General features: G+C 45.1%; 1 protein-coding gene across 1 annotated transcript in view; it reads left to right on the forward strand.

Moving 5' to 3' along the window:
* Positions 1-2,650: 2,650 nt before the first annotated feature.
* LOC121445403 (zinc finger protein 120-like) overlaps positions 2,651-16,917 on the forward strand; it is a 38,742-nt gene continuing 24,475 nt past the window's right edge. The window contains exons 1-3 of the mRNA XM_041647539.1: positions 2,651-2,674; positions 8,307-8,461; positions 9,075-9,282. Coding sequence (XP_041503473.1) covers positions 2,651-2,674; positions 8,307-8,461; positions 9,075-9,282 — 387 coding nt within the window. The remainder of the gene's footprint in view (positions 2,675-8,306; positions 8,462-9,074; positions 9,283-16,917) is intronic.

Genomic DNA, 16,917 nt, shown 5'->3' on the forward strand with positions numbered 1-16,917 from the left:
ACGTGCTTTCCGTACGGACGGACGGGAAACATGGCGGCCCGCATCGGGTGGGGAACCTTCCGTACGGAGCGGAAGCCGCGGTTCCCGCCCGTCCCTTGGCAGTCGGACGGACATCCGGGGACTGCGGAGAAAACATGGCGGCCCCCATCCGGGAAGCTTCCGTACGGAGCGGAAGCCGCGGTTCCCGTCCGTCCCTTGAAATTCTGCCGTACAGCCGGGGACTGCGGTGAAAACATGGCGGCCCCCATCCGGGAACTCCGGTTCGCAGACGGAGCTTCCGTACGGATCGGAGCGCGCGGTTCCCGATCCCTCGGCGGCCGCCGTACAGCCGGGGACTGCGGTGAAAACATGGCGGCCCCCATCCGGGAACTCCTGTTCGCAGTCGGAGCTTCCGTACGGATCGGAGCGCGCGGTTCCCGCCCCTCCCGTGGGAGCCGCCGTACCGGCGGGCAGTTCGGTGAAGACCCGGCAGCCCCGAACCTGAAATTCCGGTCCGCCAGTGCGCTTCCGGGTCAGAGGGCGCGGGTCCCGCGCGATCCGTTCCCCGGCCGGTGCCGTACAGGCGGGGGGACTCCGGTCAGAGCCGGGCAGCCGCCGTAGGAATAGCGCTTCCGGGTCAGAGGGCGCGGGTCCCGCGGGTCACGCTGAATCCCGATTCGCCCCGCCAGCACCCCGGAACCAAAGCGCCAGGCCCTCAGCGGAAGAGGAACATTCGGCGGAAGCGGAACCGATGTGCACGGGCGCCCGCGTTGCTCCGTTATCATCGCGGGCGGCGGCGCGGAGACCCCGAGGCGGACGGATTTTCCAGCGGGTCCGGACAGAACCGGACGTCCGGCCGGCGGTACTTTTTTTCGCGCCCCCCGAAGCGTTCCCCTCGTCTACGCGGTACTTTTATCGCAGGACCGGAAGCGCAACACAGTTCGTCGTCCGGGGCGGTCTTTTGTTCGCGAGTTCTTTGTTCCGCGGATCTTTTTTTCGCGCGTCCTGAAGCGGAAGCGCGTTCCTCGGCCCGCAGAACTTTTCTCGCAAGCCCAAATTGTTTTTTCGTGAATGCAGAAGCGCGTCCGTCGGCCCGCCGAACGTTTCTCGCGCGTCCCGCGGCCGGCGGAATTTCTTTTTCGCGCACCCGGAAGCGGAACCGAGTTCCTAGGACGGCGGTACTTTTTTCGCGCGCACGGAACCGCGGCGCTAACCGCCTACGTGAGAGGGCGTGGTCTGCGAGAGGGGGCGGGGCCACCACAATGGGGCGGGGCCTGCGTGAGGGGGCGGTGTCACTGATGGGGGCGGGGCCTGCGTGAGGGGCGTGGCCGTCATTGAGGGGCGTGGTCGCCAATGGGGGCGGGGCCAGGGTGAGGGGCGGTGTCGCAGATGGGGTCGGGGCCTGCGTGAGGGGGCGGGGCCTACGTGAGAGGGCGTGGTCTGCGTGAAGGGGCGTGGCTGTATATCCCTGTAGTTTCGGCCTGCCGGCCGGCTGCCCCACAAGACTACATCTCCCATGATTCCCCAGGGCGGCCTTGTTGCCTGTCCATGGACTCTGTATATCCCCGTAGTTTCGGCCTGCCGGCCGGCTGCCCAACAATACTACGTCTCCCATGATTCCCCGGGGCACCGAGCACTCAGCACTCAGCACCGAGCACCGAGCACTGAGCACGGCCTGGGGGGGGGAGAGAGGGGGAGGGGCCAGGGTGAGGCGGCTCTTTGTATGATTTTCTTTAATTTTTCAAGACAGGGTTTCTCTCTGTAGCTCTTGCTGTCCTGGAATTTCACTTGTAGACCAGGCTGGCCTTGAACTCACAGAGATCTGCCTGCCTCTGCCTCCCAAGTGCTGGGATTTAAGTTGTGCACCAACACTGCCTGGCTCTTTCTTTTTTCCTTTCTTTCTTTTTTTTATTTTTTGAGGCACAGTTCCTCTATGTAATAGCCCTAGTTGTCCTGGAACTTACTTTATAAACCAGGCTGTCTGCTTGGTGAAGAACATTCTGGGTTTTTTTTTTCTTATTTTCTATCTGTAAATCGACATTTCTTCTCTTTCTCTCTTTTGCTTGATTTATTTATTTATTTATTTATTATTTTTTTTTTTTTTTGGTTTGGTTTGGTTGGTTTTTTTGTCTTGTTTTTCAAGGCAGGGTTTCTCTGTTGCTTTGAAGCTTGTGCTTGGAACTAGCTCTTGTAGACCAGGCTGGCTTCAAACTCCCTGAGATCCACCTGCCTCTGCCAGATATGGAGCCATTCCCCTTGAATGCTTTCATCTTGATCTTATGGACTCCATGCTCTCAGTACTGCATCAAAATCTTCAGTGTGCGGGCCTATTTTCAACCACTTCAAAGAGCTGTAGAATATGGCATTTAATTAACTTGGGGTTCTGTCAAAGTGAGACACTATTGCTCCTGGCAGCACCGATCTATTCCAGAGAGAATTTTGAGCACCAAAGACACTCCACTTGGAGCTTGTTTTCTTCTTGGCAAAACTGATCTTTGGGCAAGGAGCTGCCCACGTCTCAACCACTGACAATGTACATGGTATCCAGAAATAGATAAGCAGGACACAAGGAAAAAGACTCAAATCTTGCAAAGACAGGGTAAGACAGTTTTGAAAAATTGCCTACCTCTGAAAATGGTCTGTCAGTTATGCTAGACCTTCAATAGTGCGAATGAGACTTTGGGTGATTGCTCAGGTAGCTGGTTGTCTCTGTCAGTTGTTATACATTTTTGGAAGTTGTTTGATTGCACTTGCTGCCTACTCAAGTAATATTATTTCCCTTCTCGAATCTTCAATGAGGTTGAAGACTAGGTAGTTGTAGTTACTTTCCTCTCATGACCTGGCCAAGACTTAAACTCATTAGGATAGAATAATTATTGAAACATTTATCACAGGTTTCTTGCTTGATATATTTTTTCTTATTGTATATAATTTTGTATTAGTCTGAGAACTCTCTTATTTAAACAAAAGAGGGAAGTGCTGTAGGAATTCCTACAGCCAGTAGCTTTTAAGTTACCCGCCCACTTGGATGTGGCCTTTTATACTATTTATGCCGATGTGAAGCACGTGTCTGGCCTCTTTTCCAGGTGCTGGATTTGATTGTTGTTCTCAATTCCAGCAGAGGATTGTGACTTGTGAGTCTATCCCTAAATAAATAACCATCTATTATTTCTCTCTCTCTCTCTCTCTCTCTCTCTCTCTCTCTCTCAGTTTTTTGAGACAGGGTTTCTCTGTGGCTTTGAAGCCTGTCCTGGAACTAGCTCTTGTCGACCACGCTGGCCTCAAACTCACAGAGATCCACCTGCTTTTGCCTCCGAAGTGCTGGGATTAAAGGCATTTGTGCCACCACCACCCAGCCCGTCTATTATTTTCAATTCTGAGCTAGTGTGGGATTTCTTTTAAGCATCCTTCTTCAGAGAAGTTTGTCAGATTCCCTGGATCTGGAGTTGCAGGAACATATGAGCCATCCAACATGAGTATTAGGATCGACACAGGTCATTCTGCCGGACCAGCTGAGGGGAGCCACTCAGACCGTGGGAGAAGCAGGGTCTTGGTACACAGGAAGGCACAAGTTCGGCGGATGACAGACAGACACAACACACAAGAGAGTGGTTGAAATCTACTACGATTTTACTGAATTCGTGTTTTCATTATATAGTATTCAAACAAAGAACAAATCAGAAGGTCATGTATCATTGATTGGCACAGTATGAAAGCTTCTTTTAGTCACATCAGCGACATTTAAGAAAAGTATATTATCAGGGACAGGTGTTAGACATAAAGCATCCTTAGAAGAGGAAATCTTGTCCTTGGGAACATAAACCTCAGACAAGTGGTTTCATCTTATGAATAGAAAGTTTCTGTCTCATTATCACTATCATGGCCCTTCCTCTTTCTAACCCTTTCTTTATCTCATCTAGTGATCAAATATGCCTAATCAGTTCTCTGTACCTGTTGAAATATACTTTTTAGTACCTTCTTATGCAGCAGACACCATGGGGGTTGGGATCTAGCAAGCCTATCCATAAAGTTCAAAGTATAACATAACAGTCTTTGTCCATCAACATTAACCCATCTATTCCCTTGCTCATCATACACCCCGTGTATGACAAAGGTTCTGCTGTAGTCTTATACATTCCCATACTGTGATTCCCTATCTCAGAGCTGTTCCTGAAGAGAATGATCCTTGTCTTGTATATATAAAGACTATCATTATTATGAAAGAGATTATGCAAAGCTCATATCCCGCATAGCCAGCTAATCGAGAAACCTGTCTCTGCCCCAAGGATGGTCAATACCAGGCTGTCTGCCATTGACCTCCAGGAAGCCTAGTCCCATGGTACACATAGCTCCCGTCTGGCATAATGACATATTTCGTGTCACACAGACGACACTGGAGTTGGTGTGGCATCATCCTAAAGAAGAGGACATGTTAAGCCACCCATCTAGCCCCAAAGTATATTTTAGGCAATAAACTAAGTTTTCACATATACGGAAAACAATAAAAAACTAAATAAATGGTTAGTCCCTTGATTGTTGAAATAGTCCCCAGCACCCGGCCGCACACACGGCTAGCTTTACCTGAAATAACTACATGGAAACTGTATTCCTCTAAACACTGCTCGGCCCATTCTGCTTGGCGCATTAGTTCTAGCCCTTACTGGCTAATTCCGATATCCCGATCAACCCATCTCTAATAAACTGTGTAGCTCTGGTCTTACGGGAAAAGATTCAGCATGTCTGACCTGGCGGCTTGCTTCATCGCATGCGTCTGCCCAGGAGAGAGGAGCGTGGAGTCTCTCAAAGGCGTCTGCCCCGAGAGGAGAGCTGTCGAGTCTCTCTGAGCTCACTTCCTCTTCCTCCCAGCATTCTATTCTGTTTACTCCTCCCACCTATGTTTCAACCTATGAGGGCCAAGCAGTTTATTTATTACTTAACCAATGACCTTCCTCCATCACTTGATGATCCTGTTAACATGGTGAGTTAATATTAAGAAGTTGGACATGTTCAGTTTGCAGCATAAATTCTACATACCCAAAGAAAACTCCTAAATATTTATAAAAGAAAAGCTGTTTCTAAAGTTATATGGAAAGCAGAAAAACTAAGAATGCTCATGGGCTTATGATTAGGGAGCAACAGGACACATTTAACCTGTGAGATATGTGAATCTTGCAGAGAGTTTGCCTGATGGTGAATGGGTTCACCTTTCCATTGGGCTGAGCTAACCTTGAGCAAAAAGAAACCATGTGGTTTGTTCTCATTTGACTGGTGACCTCATCACAAAGGCAGCAGCCATTTGAGTTAGCCATCTTCTTTAGTAATGGTTTTGTTAAAAAGAATCAATGCCCAGTGACTTCTTTGTTACTGTGGCATAAAACGAAAAGGAGACATCCATAAACTTCCTGCTGCCACTGGGTCCTGAGTGGATTACCCTATTTATACTAAAGAGATGAAACCAGACTTCTCTGGATTTTGTTAGTCTTGGTGTTTTGTTTTGTTTTTGACACATTGCTTTTCCTGACATAATTAATGACCTCATAAGGAAGTGGAGAATTTTCTTAGCTATGTGCCTCCAAAACTAGCAACACATCAAAGGAATCTGGCACTTTTAAATGTTTAGTCTTGAAAGGTTCATGAAGAATTTGCATGGGTCTAGAGTCAGTCTTGCAAAAGTGCAGGTCCTACCAGAGCCAAAAGAAAAGGACACCACATGCTAAAAAAGCTGTTGCCAGTAGGAAGGGTTTTTTTTATTGATTTTTATTCTGTTCTACATTTTTCTCTGCCCCCCTCCTTGCCTCTTCCCTCCCCTTCAACCCTCTCCCAAGGTCCCCATGCTCCCAATTTACTCAGGAGATCTTGTCTTTTTCTACTTCCTACGTAAATTAGATCTATGTAAGTCTCTCTTAGGGACCTCATTGTTGCCTAGGTTCTCTGGGGTTGTGATTTGTAGGCTGTTTTTTGTTTGTTTGTTTGTTTGTTTTATGTTTAAAAACCACGTATGAGTGTGTACATGTGATAATTGTCTTTCTGGGTCTGGGTTACCTCACTCAAAATAATGTTTTCTAGCTCCATCCATTTTCCTACAAAATTCAAACTGTCAGTATTTTTTCTGCTGTGTAGTACTCCATTGTATAAATGTACCATATTTTCTTTATCCGTTCTTCGATTAAGGGGCATTTAGGTTGTTTCCAGGTTCTGCCTATGACAAACAATGCTGCTATGAACATAGTTGAGCACATGTCCTTGTGGCATGATTGAGCTTCCTTTGGATATATACCCAAAGGTGGTATACTGGGTCTTCAGGAAGGTTGTTTCCTAATTTTCTGAGAAATCGCCACACTGACATCCAAAGGGGTTGTACCAGCTTGCATTCCCACCAGCAATGCAGAAGTGTTTCCTTTACCCCACAACCTCTCCAGCATAAGTTGTCATCAGTGTTTTTGATCTTGGCCATTCTTACAGGTGTAAGATGGAACCTCAGAGTTGTTTTGATGTTGCATTTCTCTGATGACTAAGGATGTTGAGCATTTCCTTAAGTGTCTTTCAGCCATTTGAGATTCTTCTGTTGAGAGATCTCTGTTTACATCTGTACTCCATTTTTTTATTGGATTATGTGATCTTTTGGTGTCCAATTTCTTGAGTTCTTTGTATATTTTGGAGATCAAACCTCTGTCTGATGTGGAGTTAGTGAAGATCTTTTCCCATTCTGTAGGCTGTTGTTTTGTTTTGTTGACTATGTCCTTTGCTTTGTGGAAGCTTTTCAGTTTCAGGAGGTCTCATTTATTAATTGTTTGTTTCACTGTCTGTGCTGCTGGGGTTATATTTAGAAAGTGGTTCCCTGTGCCAATGCATTCAAGTGTACTTCCACTTTTTCTTCTATAAAGTTCAGTGTGGCTAACTTTATGTTAAGGTCTTTGATCCATTTGGACTTGAGTTTTGTGCATGGTGATAGATATGGGTCTATTTTCATTCTTCTACATGTTGATATCCAGTTATGCCAGCAACACTTGTTAAATATGCTTTCTTTTTTCTATTTGATATTTTTAATTTCTTTGTCAAAGATCAGGTGTTTGAAGATGTGTGGATTGATATCTGGGTCTTCTATTCGGTTCCATTGGTCTTCCTGTCTGTTCTTATGCCAATACCAGGCTGTTTTCAGTACTGTAGCTCTGTAGTAGAGTTGGAAGTCAGGGATTGTGATGCCTCCAGAAGTTCTTTTATTGCACAAGATTGTTTTGGCTATCCTGGTTTTTGCTTTTCCATAAGGAGTACCGTTCTATTGATGTCTGTGAAGAATTTTGCTGGGATTTTGATGGGCATTGCATTGGATCTGTATGTTGCTTTTGGTAAGATTGCCATTTTTACTATGTTAATTCTGCCTACCCAAGAGCATAGATCTTTCTACTTTCTGTTGTCTTCTTCAATTTATTTCTTCAAAGATTTAAAGTTTTTGTCATACAAGTCTTCCACTTGTTAGGTCAGAGTTGCTCTGAGATATTTTATGCTATTTGTAGCTACTGTGAAGTGTGTTGATTCTCTGATTTCTTCCCAACCCGTTTATCATCTGTGTACAAGAGGACTACTGATTTTTTGAGCTAATCTTGTATCCTGCTACATTGATGAAAGTATTTACAAGTTGTAGAATTTCCTTGGTAGAATTTTTGGGGTCACTTATGTAAACTATTGTATCAGGAGGATATTGTATCAGGAGGATAGCAAGGGCAGTGTCCTAGGGACCACAGACAGGGTTCAAGTTTACCTTAATCAAATTGACTCAAAATTGCTTTTCAAAAGGGCTGGTGATGCAGCTGTTCTAGAATTAATATGTCTTTTTGGCACACCAGGACGTAATGTTGGTTGTGTGGTCCCTGTAATGGTCCCTAAGCACCACATTAGAGGTCTTTGATGGGGAGTTGAGTCTTTAGGTTGTTTGTAAATCAGGGTTGTATTTGTTATGGGAATGAATGGGTGATTAATCCCAGTGAAGAAAACACATGTTAACATAGTAATTTCTAACAGGCATGGTTAATGTTACTACTTATCTTTGCGGTATTTGGGATGCAGCTCTCCTTTACCTAAGTTCTACTTTGTGTGACTTAATGTCTCCTAAGAACTGGTAAATTCTTTTGCCATCAAATCTATTACCATCAATTCTACAATTCTGCTACTCTACACAGAAGATAACGTTTAGAAACTCCCCAAAATTAACTCCAGATGGTTCCTAAACCTAAACGTTAAGTATTGAAAGTGAAGAACTTCTAGAAGATACTAGAGAGATTAGTATTTTTCGACTCTGGCAAATCTGGTGATGTCTCTCCACACTGCAGGCACCAGCTTTTCACAGTGATGTTAACAAGGATCTTACTAAGCACAATTCTGCTCCCAATGCTCTGCGCAGACACGGCCGGGTGACTGAAGTTATTCAGAGGCTGCCAGCCCGGCCCAGGGAGCTGCAAAGCCACATAGGACCACGCTGGACCAGGCAGGAATACAGCGAACTCTGTCTGCCCACTGGCTCCCACCAAGCCAGGGGAGGACCCATCGCAGGCTGCTGAACCTCAGCCAGCCTCTCTCCCTAGTTTGAGGACAGCGGCTCCTCCCTCACCAGTGCAGAGCTTCAATAGAAGGCTTGAAACTAGTACTCTCCAAGTTTGGCAACCTGCCTAAGTTTTGGGTGGTTTCTCTAAGGCCCTGATGTATAGAGCAAAATCAGAGTTCCCTCTCTAATACCGGGAATATGCTTGGCAGAGCTGGCAACGATCTGGGGCCAGGGCCTTTGGGATGGAATTGCTTCAACTCCTGAGAATCCAACACTTTTCCACGCAAAGGTCTGTGATTTTCAGTTCCAAGGTCACTGTGGACTCTGTTTAACGTTTTTGAGTTACCTGTGTTGCCCTTGTGCAACATTATCTGAGTAACCTCCTCCTGAATTTGCATACTTCCTTTTAAAACTGAGCCCACTGGTTTACATTAACAAGAGACTGGTTGTTGAATTTGGCACAAATTTCCATCCAATCTAGGATAGGTCTGTCCTTAAGATTGAAGCCAAGGCTGAGAATCATTGGGTTGCATTCCTATCACTCACTCATTACTAGCCAATCAGAGCCTCCAGAGGACCGGCCAGTCAGATTGGTGGGTTCCTCCGGGGGGCAGACTTCTGGTTCAGCATTTCTGAGGAAGTCGGAAGTTTCCTCGGCGCTGAACCTTGAGCTGCATTGTGGGGAGAGCTCGGATCGTTCTGGCAGCCGCAGCATGGTGAGCGAGGGGTTGCGCTCCACAAACGGGGAAGAGCGGTGGACCACGGTGAGTGAGGACCGGTTGTCCCCATGTGGGGAGGAGTGGCTGGCCATGGTGATTGAGGGGCTGCTGACCCCGTGCGGGGAGGCGCGGTGGGCCTTGGTGAGCTAGGGGGTGCTGTCCCCACGCCGGCAAGAGTGGCTGGCCATGGTGAATGAGGGGCTGCTGAACTCACGCGGGGAGAACCGGTGGGCCTTGGTGAGCCAGGGTCCGCTGTCCCCACGTGCCGTGGAGTAGCTACCCTTGGTGAGGGAGGGGCCGCTGTCCTCAAACTAGGGAGAGAGGCTGGCTGAGGTTCAGCAGCCTGTGATGGGTCCTCCCCTGGATTGGTGGGAGCCAGTGGGCAGACAGAGTTCGCTGTATTCCTGCCCGGTTCAGCGTGGTCCTATGTGGCCTTGCAACTCCCTGGGCCGGGCTGGCAGCCTCTGAATAACTTCAGTCACCCGGCCGTGTCTGCGCAGAGCATTGGGAGCAGAATTGTGCTTAGTAAGATCCTTGTTAACATCACTGTGAAAAGCTGGTGCCTGCAGTGTGGAGAGACATCACCAGATTTGCCAGAGTCGAACAATACTGATCTCTCTAGTATCTTCTAGAAGTTCTTCACTTTCAATACTTTTTTGAAAAGCAATTTTGAGTCAGTTTGATTAAGGTGAACTTGAACCGCGTCTGTAGTTCCGCCGGACCCTGCCCTTGCTATCCTCCTGACTAAACCACCCTACGTTCCTGAATTGCAGGTCTATAGCACCATAGAATTCTAAAATGACCAGTTTGAGTCATATAGTGGACTATCCAATGCAGTAACAGGAGAAGGATTTGTGTAGATGGAGCATGGCTCGTCCATTTAGAATAGAAGAGGAGGAACAGTGTACTGTGCACACTGCAGGGGCAAACAGACTAGACAATAGCTACATCACAGGTTAAGTTTAAAGGCAGTGAACTGCAGGGGTCTCCATTACAAAGACAGACCTGATGGTGTAGGGTGAGGGACTATCTGTGTATTTCCTATCATGAATTAACTCCTTCCATGTGAATGAAGACAGACAGAATTGGTGGGTGTTCAGTTTAGGAAGGATAGCTTGAACAACTAAGTATTCAGTTTTCAACCAACAAACTCTCTCATGCAGCTATGAGCAATCCAGGTTGACACATTTAAATCAGCTGAGAGGTTTGAGACATAGACCATTGGCTGTAACTCCATGTGTCAGCTCACAGCACTTAGTAGCTAACATTTTACATGGGATAAAGTCATGCATTCTCTTCTTAATGGCATTCTCCCTACCAGGGAAGTACCCACTCTGTTTCAATGTCAGTATAGCTAACTACTCTTCCAATTATTTTTATCATTTTAAAAGGTCAGTGTTTTGTATTTTTTTATTTCATTTTTAATGCATTACTGCTATAATCTCTTTATTTCTGTTTTCAATGTTTCCCAGTTTAGAATATCATTCCATTGTTTTTTCTTAAGTGTTATTTATTCATATTAGTTTAGAGCAATGGTTCTCAATCTGGGGGGGGTCTGGCTCACTTTGAGGGATCAAATGACCCTATCACAGGACTGGCCTAAGACTATCAGAAAATGCAGATATATATATATTACAATTCATAACAGCAAAATTACAGCTATGAAGTAGTAGTGAAAATAATTTTATAATTGGGAGTTACTACATCATGAGGAACTGTACATTAATGAGACAGCATTAGGAAGGCTGAGAACCACTGGTTTAGATCAGTGTCTCCCATAGCTCCGATGCCTCACACTATGTAACTGAAAATTGCTTTGAACACCTACTCCTGCCTCTGCTGCCCATTGATGAAAAGACAGTCCTGGCTGGGCCTTGACTGGAAGGAAAAAATAGATCAGTGAATGATCCTGTAGATTTTATTTTGAATTTACAAATGAAGTGAGACCCATGGAAGAATTGAGTCCACTGACTAACTGTAAAGCATGTGTAGTCACAGCACAGAAAAAGATGAGCAAGGAGGAGGGTAAAGGCTTTCCTGCTCTGACAGTACTTGACTTTAGTAATGAGTAGTGAGGGAATCAATTTTAGATGGTCAAAAAAGGTTCTATTTAGCCATATCTTGGGTCCACAGAGCAGGCATAAAGAATCTGGAAAAAAAAAACTGAACTAGAACCCAAATTATTGTAGTTACACCAGTTCAACCTAAATAGAAGAACTGGATAAAATGGTGTGTCCCTGCATTGTATGACTGTGTTTTCCAGGTTTCAGTTGTATACCCTGAGAGAAATGGCATGAGTGGTACTTGGTGTGCTCTACTAGAAATTCCTAGTCTCTGGAGCATATAGCCATAAGGCTTGTTTCAACTTTTTAGCAAAGTATTTTACAATTATAATTACATTATTTCTCCTATCTCTGTTTTTGCCTCCAAGCCCTCCCATAGACTTTTCATTGTGTTCTAATCCATGGCCTCTTTTTGTTTAACAACAGTTACTGTTTGGATGTGACCTGCCTTTGGCTGCAGGACCTCCCAACTATGAAGCAAAGGACTGGCTGTATTGGACGGTGCACACATAGGACCCTGTGCCTTAGAAGAGGAGCAGGAAGTGTTCTGGGAGGTTGGGGGATTTTACTAAACTGCAGACTTCCCAGATTAGGGCCTTATTTGATCATATATGGAAGGACACGGTTGGAAAGGACTGTGTGGTCTGAGTCATTTGATCTCTACTCACCTAGTGGCATTGCTGCTATTGTCCTAAAGCTCACTGGGTGGTCTTAAGTAATGAGGAAATTTGGGAAGGCTTGGCCTTCAGGAGCACTAGTGGAAGGTAGTTTACAATTTCTTTTCATGATTCTCCTCTTGTTCTGCTGGGGGCGGGGGCTGAAGTCCACAAGCTAGTCCATGGTGAGTGTGGGGGCCACTGTCTCTAGACCAGGAAGAGTAGGTTGACTGAGCTATCAGAATCAGGACTGCTTGGACTCAGATACCCCATAAGCCAGCCTGGGGTTCTATTGATCCCTGTGGTGACTTGAGCAGTGGCTCTGGACCACTGAGCTTCCTTGAGTGTGGATTCTCTGGGCAGGGGGAGGTTCTGCCATCCTGGCCTCGGAGACTATTATCTAGTAATATCTCCATCCAGTGTCCACACAGAGGCATTGCCTCGGAGACTATTATCTAGTAATATCTCCATCCAGTGTCCACACAGAGGCATTGCCTCGGAGACTATTATCTAGTAATATCTCCATCCAGTGTCCACACAGAGGCATTGCCTCGGAGACTATTATCTAGTAATATCTCCATCCAGTGTCCACACAGAGGCATTGCCTCGGAGACTATTATCTAGTAATATCACCATCCAGTGTCCACACAGAGGCATTGCCTCGGAGACTATTATCTAGTAATATCTCCATCCAGTGTCCACACAGAGGCATTGCCTCGGAGACTATTATCTAGTAATATCTCCATCCAGTGTCCACACAGAGGCATTGCCTCGGAGACTATTATCTAGTAATATCTCCATCCAGTGTCCACACAGAGGCATTGCCTCGGAGACTATTATCTAGTAATATCTCCATCCAGTGTCCACACAGAGGCATTGCCTCGGAGACTATTATCTAGTAATATCACCATCCAGTGTCCACACAGAGGCATTGCCTCGGAGACTATTATCTAGTAATATCTCCATCCAGTGTCCACACAGAGGCATTGCCTCGGAGACTATTATCTAGTAATATCACCATCCAGTGTCCACACAGAGGCATTGCCTCGGAGACTATTATCTAGTAATATCTCCGTCCAGTGTCCACACAGAGGCATTGCTTTTCTTGTGCCTTGGGAAGACAGATTGGAAACTGAAGATCTGAGTTGTAGAAGTTCTGAATGTTTCATTCCACTTTCAGGTTTGTTTAACACATGTGTCAGATAGTTTAGAAACTGGAAGAAAGGAGGTGATGGGCGTCATCCTTCAGCAACACATGATTAGAATGTTTTCAACTTTCTGCTATAGCCAGCCACCATGGTGTGAAGCTCAGTTCCAAGGGACAAAATGAGTTTCTGATCTGTAGAGGTATCTCAGGTTTGCATGGTGTTGGGCAGGTGACTAGGGCAGATGCCACAGCTGTGCTCGCCTCCATTTGCAGGGAGGGCTCCAGAGCGTGGGGCCTCTCTGGAAGACATATCAGTAGCTGGAGGTTCAAAACATGAACAGTTTAAGTGTCACTTTGAGTTAATTTTGTTGAAGTTGTGAAATCTATCTTTATTAATTTCTGTACACACATAGAATTATAGGTAGCTGTATAGACAGAAGTTTCTGTGCCACCCAGTCCCAAAGCCATTCAATCCCAAAGAAACAAAGCGAGGTTTATATTAATTATAAACTGTTTGGCCAGTACAAACTGTTTGGTCCCACTGCCAATGACCCTGTAGTCTGCCCCAGTCATACAACTGTCACTCACATTAAGTGGGCCTATTTTGGTCCTATGCTGGACTGCAGTCCATGGGCTCCCATTAGCTCAGGTAAGCTGTTTCAGTGGGTCTCTCCATCCTAGTCTTGACCTCTTTGCTCAGCAGCATTTATAATCAAATGTGTTTGAGCAGCTGTTACTCCTTCCTCAGCAGTCAACTCAAAGACAACACAGTAACATACAGGATCCAGATTCTCTGTATTTTCCATGTTTATGTAGCTTTTTTTTTCACTTACTCCATTTCTTTTATTTTTATTTTTAAATGGTTGGGTTTTGAGACAGGATTTCTCTGTGTATCTTTAGCTGTGCTGGTTACACACTCTGTAAACCAGGATGACCTTGAATTCAGAGATTTACTGTGTCACCCCATCCAACTACTCTATTTCTGTTTAAGTACTTTATCTTTTTTTTCCTCTCCCAAGCCAACATATATTTTTAAACACACTGTAAATCATTTAGAGGATTCTTTTTCCTCTGAATCTGTCTTTACTATATATTTCTATCTTTTTCTGAACATATGAGTCTTCATCTGCTAAGCGAAATGGCTAGAATTGAAGCTGTGGCTTTGGCAACTGGCTCTTCTACCTTTCTTAGCTTCCCAAGAGTCTAGCTTCATGGCACAAGTGGGAACCACATTGAATGTCACAACTCTGTGGAGTTTTTAGGTTCATGCCACTGAAAGACCCCAGTGGTGGGCAGTCCTTCAGGCTGAGGAGACCCTCCCAAGGAACAGCGAGTCACTCTTCGGATGCAAATAGCAAGAGGCTTTATTCAGTACACAGGCACCTGGGGCGACTTAGTCTCTCGGAAGACAAGCGCGCGCCTGCAGACTGGGGGAAGGTCTTTTTATAGGAAAGAGGGCAGCAGAAGCAGATTACAGAAGCAAATGCATCGTTAGTGGTCAGTTGGAATGGGGCAAGGGGCACAGGTGGTTTTTCCTCTCCCAGCACAGATGTATGGGAACAGATATCCTGTTAATTGATGTCCTGTCCTAATCTATGGATATAAAGATCCTGTTTTGCAGCCAGGGACCCTGACCTTACTCTGCACTTACAGTCGTTCGTCAAAAGCTTTGTGAAATGACGTTACAGCAGATAAGCTGGGATCTTTCATAGGGGGAGTTGTCTCTTCTGTGAATTACTGATATTCTAAGTTGGGCACATGTGCTGACTATAGGCATCCTGTTTCCCTAAGCAAACGGGATGTTCTCATTAGAGCAGGCCAGCTGCGGGTTCCTTATCGCTTGGGGCCAGATGGCTGACCGGCTGACCGCAGATATCTTGCCTGGCTTCTCCGCCCTTATTCTCAAGTCGAACTTCCCTGCTCTAATTACTTGCGTTGCTCCAAAGTTTAAGCCTTGCAAAATGGCGTTACTGCTGCTTAGTGAGTGGGGGTCTTTCATTCCCCCCTTTTTCTTTTTCATGGATTTAATCATAAATCCATGTGTTTAAAGACCTCTACGTCATTCTGCTTTAATATCTGATATTGCTGGGAGAGTACCATGGTTTGGATAACTGAAAGTCTGTCTTTTATAAATTGCACCAGGCGATTTAAAATGTAAGGGCCGATTGTAAAGATAAGAAGTAAAATAAGTAGGGGCCCAGCTATAGTGGAAATTAAGGCTTTTAACCATGGTGATTTATTAAACCATCCTTTAAAATATCCTTGTTGAGAAGATAGTAGAACATCTCTAGGGTTTGCAGAATAGCTCTTAGCAAAACTATCTGAATGAGGCTTGAAAGTAACTACATGGTAGACATTGTGAACCACTGTAGACCCGAGAATAGCACCCAACATTGTGGCAATAATAGTCTATTGACTACAAAGAGCTTAACTCAGCCCTAAGAAACACATGGATGCCTTCTCCTAAGAGGCAAGTTTAGTATTATGAAGACAAATCTCTTTTGCTGTAGACACCGGGAGTGTTGTTCCTCAGCTCCAGAGAATGTGCCGGAGAAGTCAGTTTCGGTCCAGCTGGCACCACATGGCATTTACGAGTTTCCATTGCATCCCGTAGCATCAGCTTTATCCAAATGTACAGGATTGTGTCCATTGTGAGAACTTTAACAAACAATGAGAGAAAATGCAATACAGGATGACAAATGTTTAAAACAAAACAGAAAGCCCTAAAGCCAGAGGACAGCCAATGAGGACATAAATATCTTTTTGAGACTGACCTTACCCAGGCTTCACATTTGTAAGTACAGCATTAAAAAGTTTTAACATCCCATTGATATCTATTTTATCATATATTAAATTACATCTGTTTACCTTTTGAAAGCCATATCATTTTATAACCCCATAGATTAAAACAAGATTTTCCTGTAGAAAAACAAAACCTGTCAAGAGGTAAGGAGGCTTTAGGTGTGTTTGCTTCTCTCTGCAGTTATCTGCACAAAACGGTCTGATCTGGAAAAGTCTCAAACTGTACTAAATAATTCCTGTCAATAGGTCCCAGACACACAAAGGAGGAACAGAACAGAATTGTCTTTTGCTTCTGCTGTCTGATATTATGCTTTAAAAGACATTAAAAATGAGCAGAGCCCTGTGGGTTTCTGACTTTAGGAAAGAAGAGCCTTAAAGGTGATGTAAGCCCATCTTACAGCAGATGTGCCTGCCCTGTGCAAGCCTTGAGCTCAGGATTCCATCATCAAGGTCAACCATTGTCAGCAGATACATGAGCAGCAGCTAACTAGCCAGGCAACAGAGCTAGTGGCAACGATGCCGGGGTGTTTTGAACCCAGAACAGGACAGGAGGGAGGGAGGTCTGTCCAGTCATTTTTGCTGGTCTCCAGGGCCAATTATATCAATTTGTTTTTTTAGAATCTTACTTATCCTATCTATCTGACCTGAGCTTTGGGGTTGGTAAGCTTAAGTTCCAATTGATCCCCAATGTCTTGGCCACACCCTAACTTACCTGGGCAACAAAGGCAGGCCTATTATGGGACATGATTATCTTGGCCATCCCAAACCTTAGGATGATTTTTATGATCTTCTTAGCCATTATATTGGGTGTCTCAATCTTGGTCAATGTATGATGGCTATCTTCTTTGGCAAATGCATGGCCTCCTGGAGGCTCAAAATTTCCGCAGATGTCAACAGTCCTTTTTGTCTGTATATTGCTTTATATATATATATATATATATATATATATATATATATATATATGAGGGCAAAAGCATACCTGCTGTTAGTATAGACGTTCCCTCTGCCATCT

Source organism: Microtus oregoni, unplaced genomic scaffold, assembly GCF_018167655.1.
Source record: "Microtus oregoni isolate MIOR12 unplaced genomic scaffold, Mior012 000184F_ref0000333, whole genome shotgun sequence".
NCBI lineage: Eukaryota > Metazoa > Chordata > Mammalia > Rodentia > Cricetidae > Microtus > Microtus oregoni.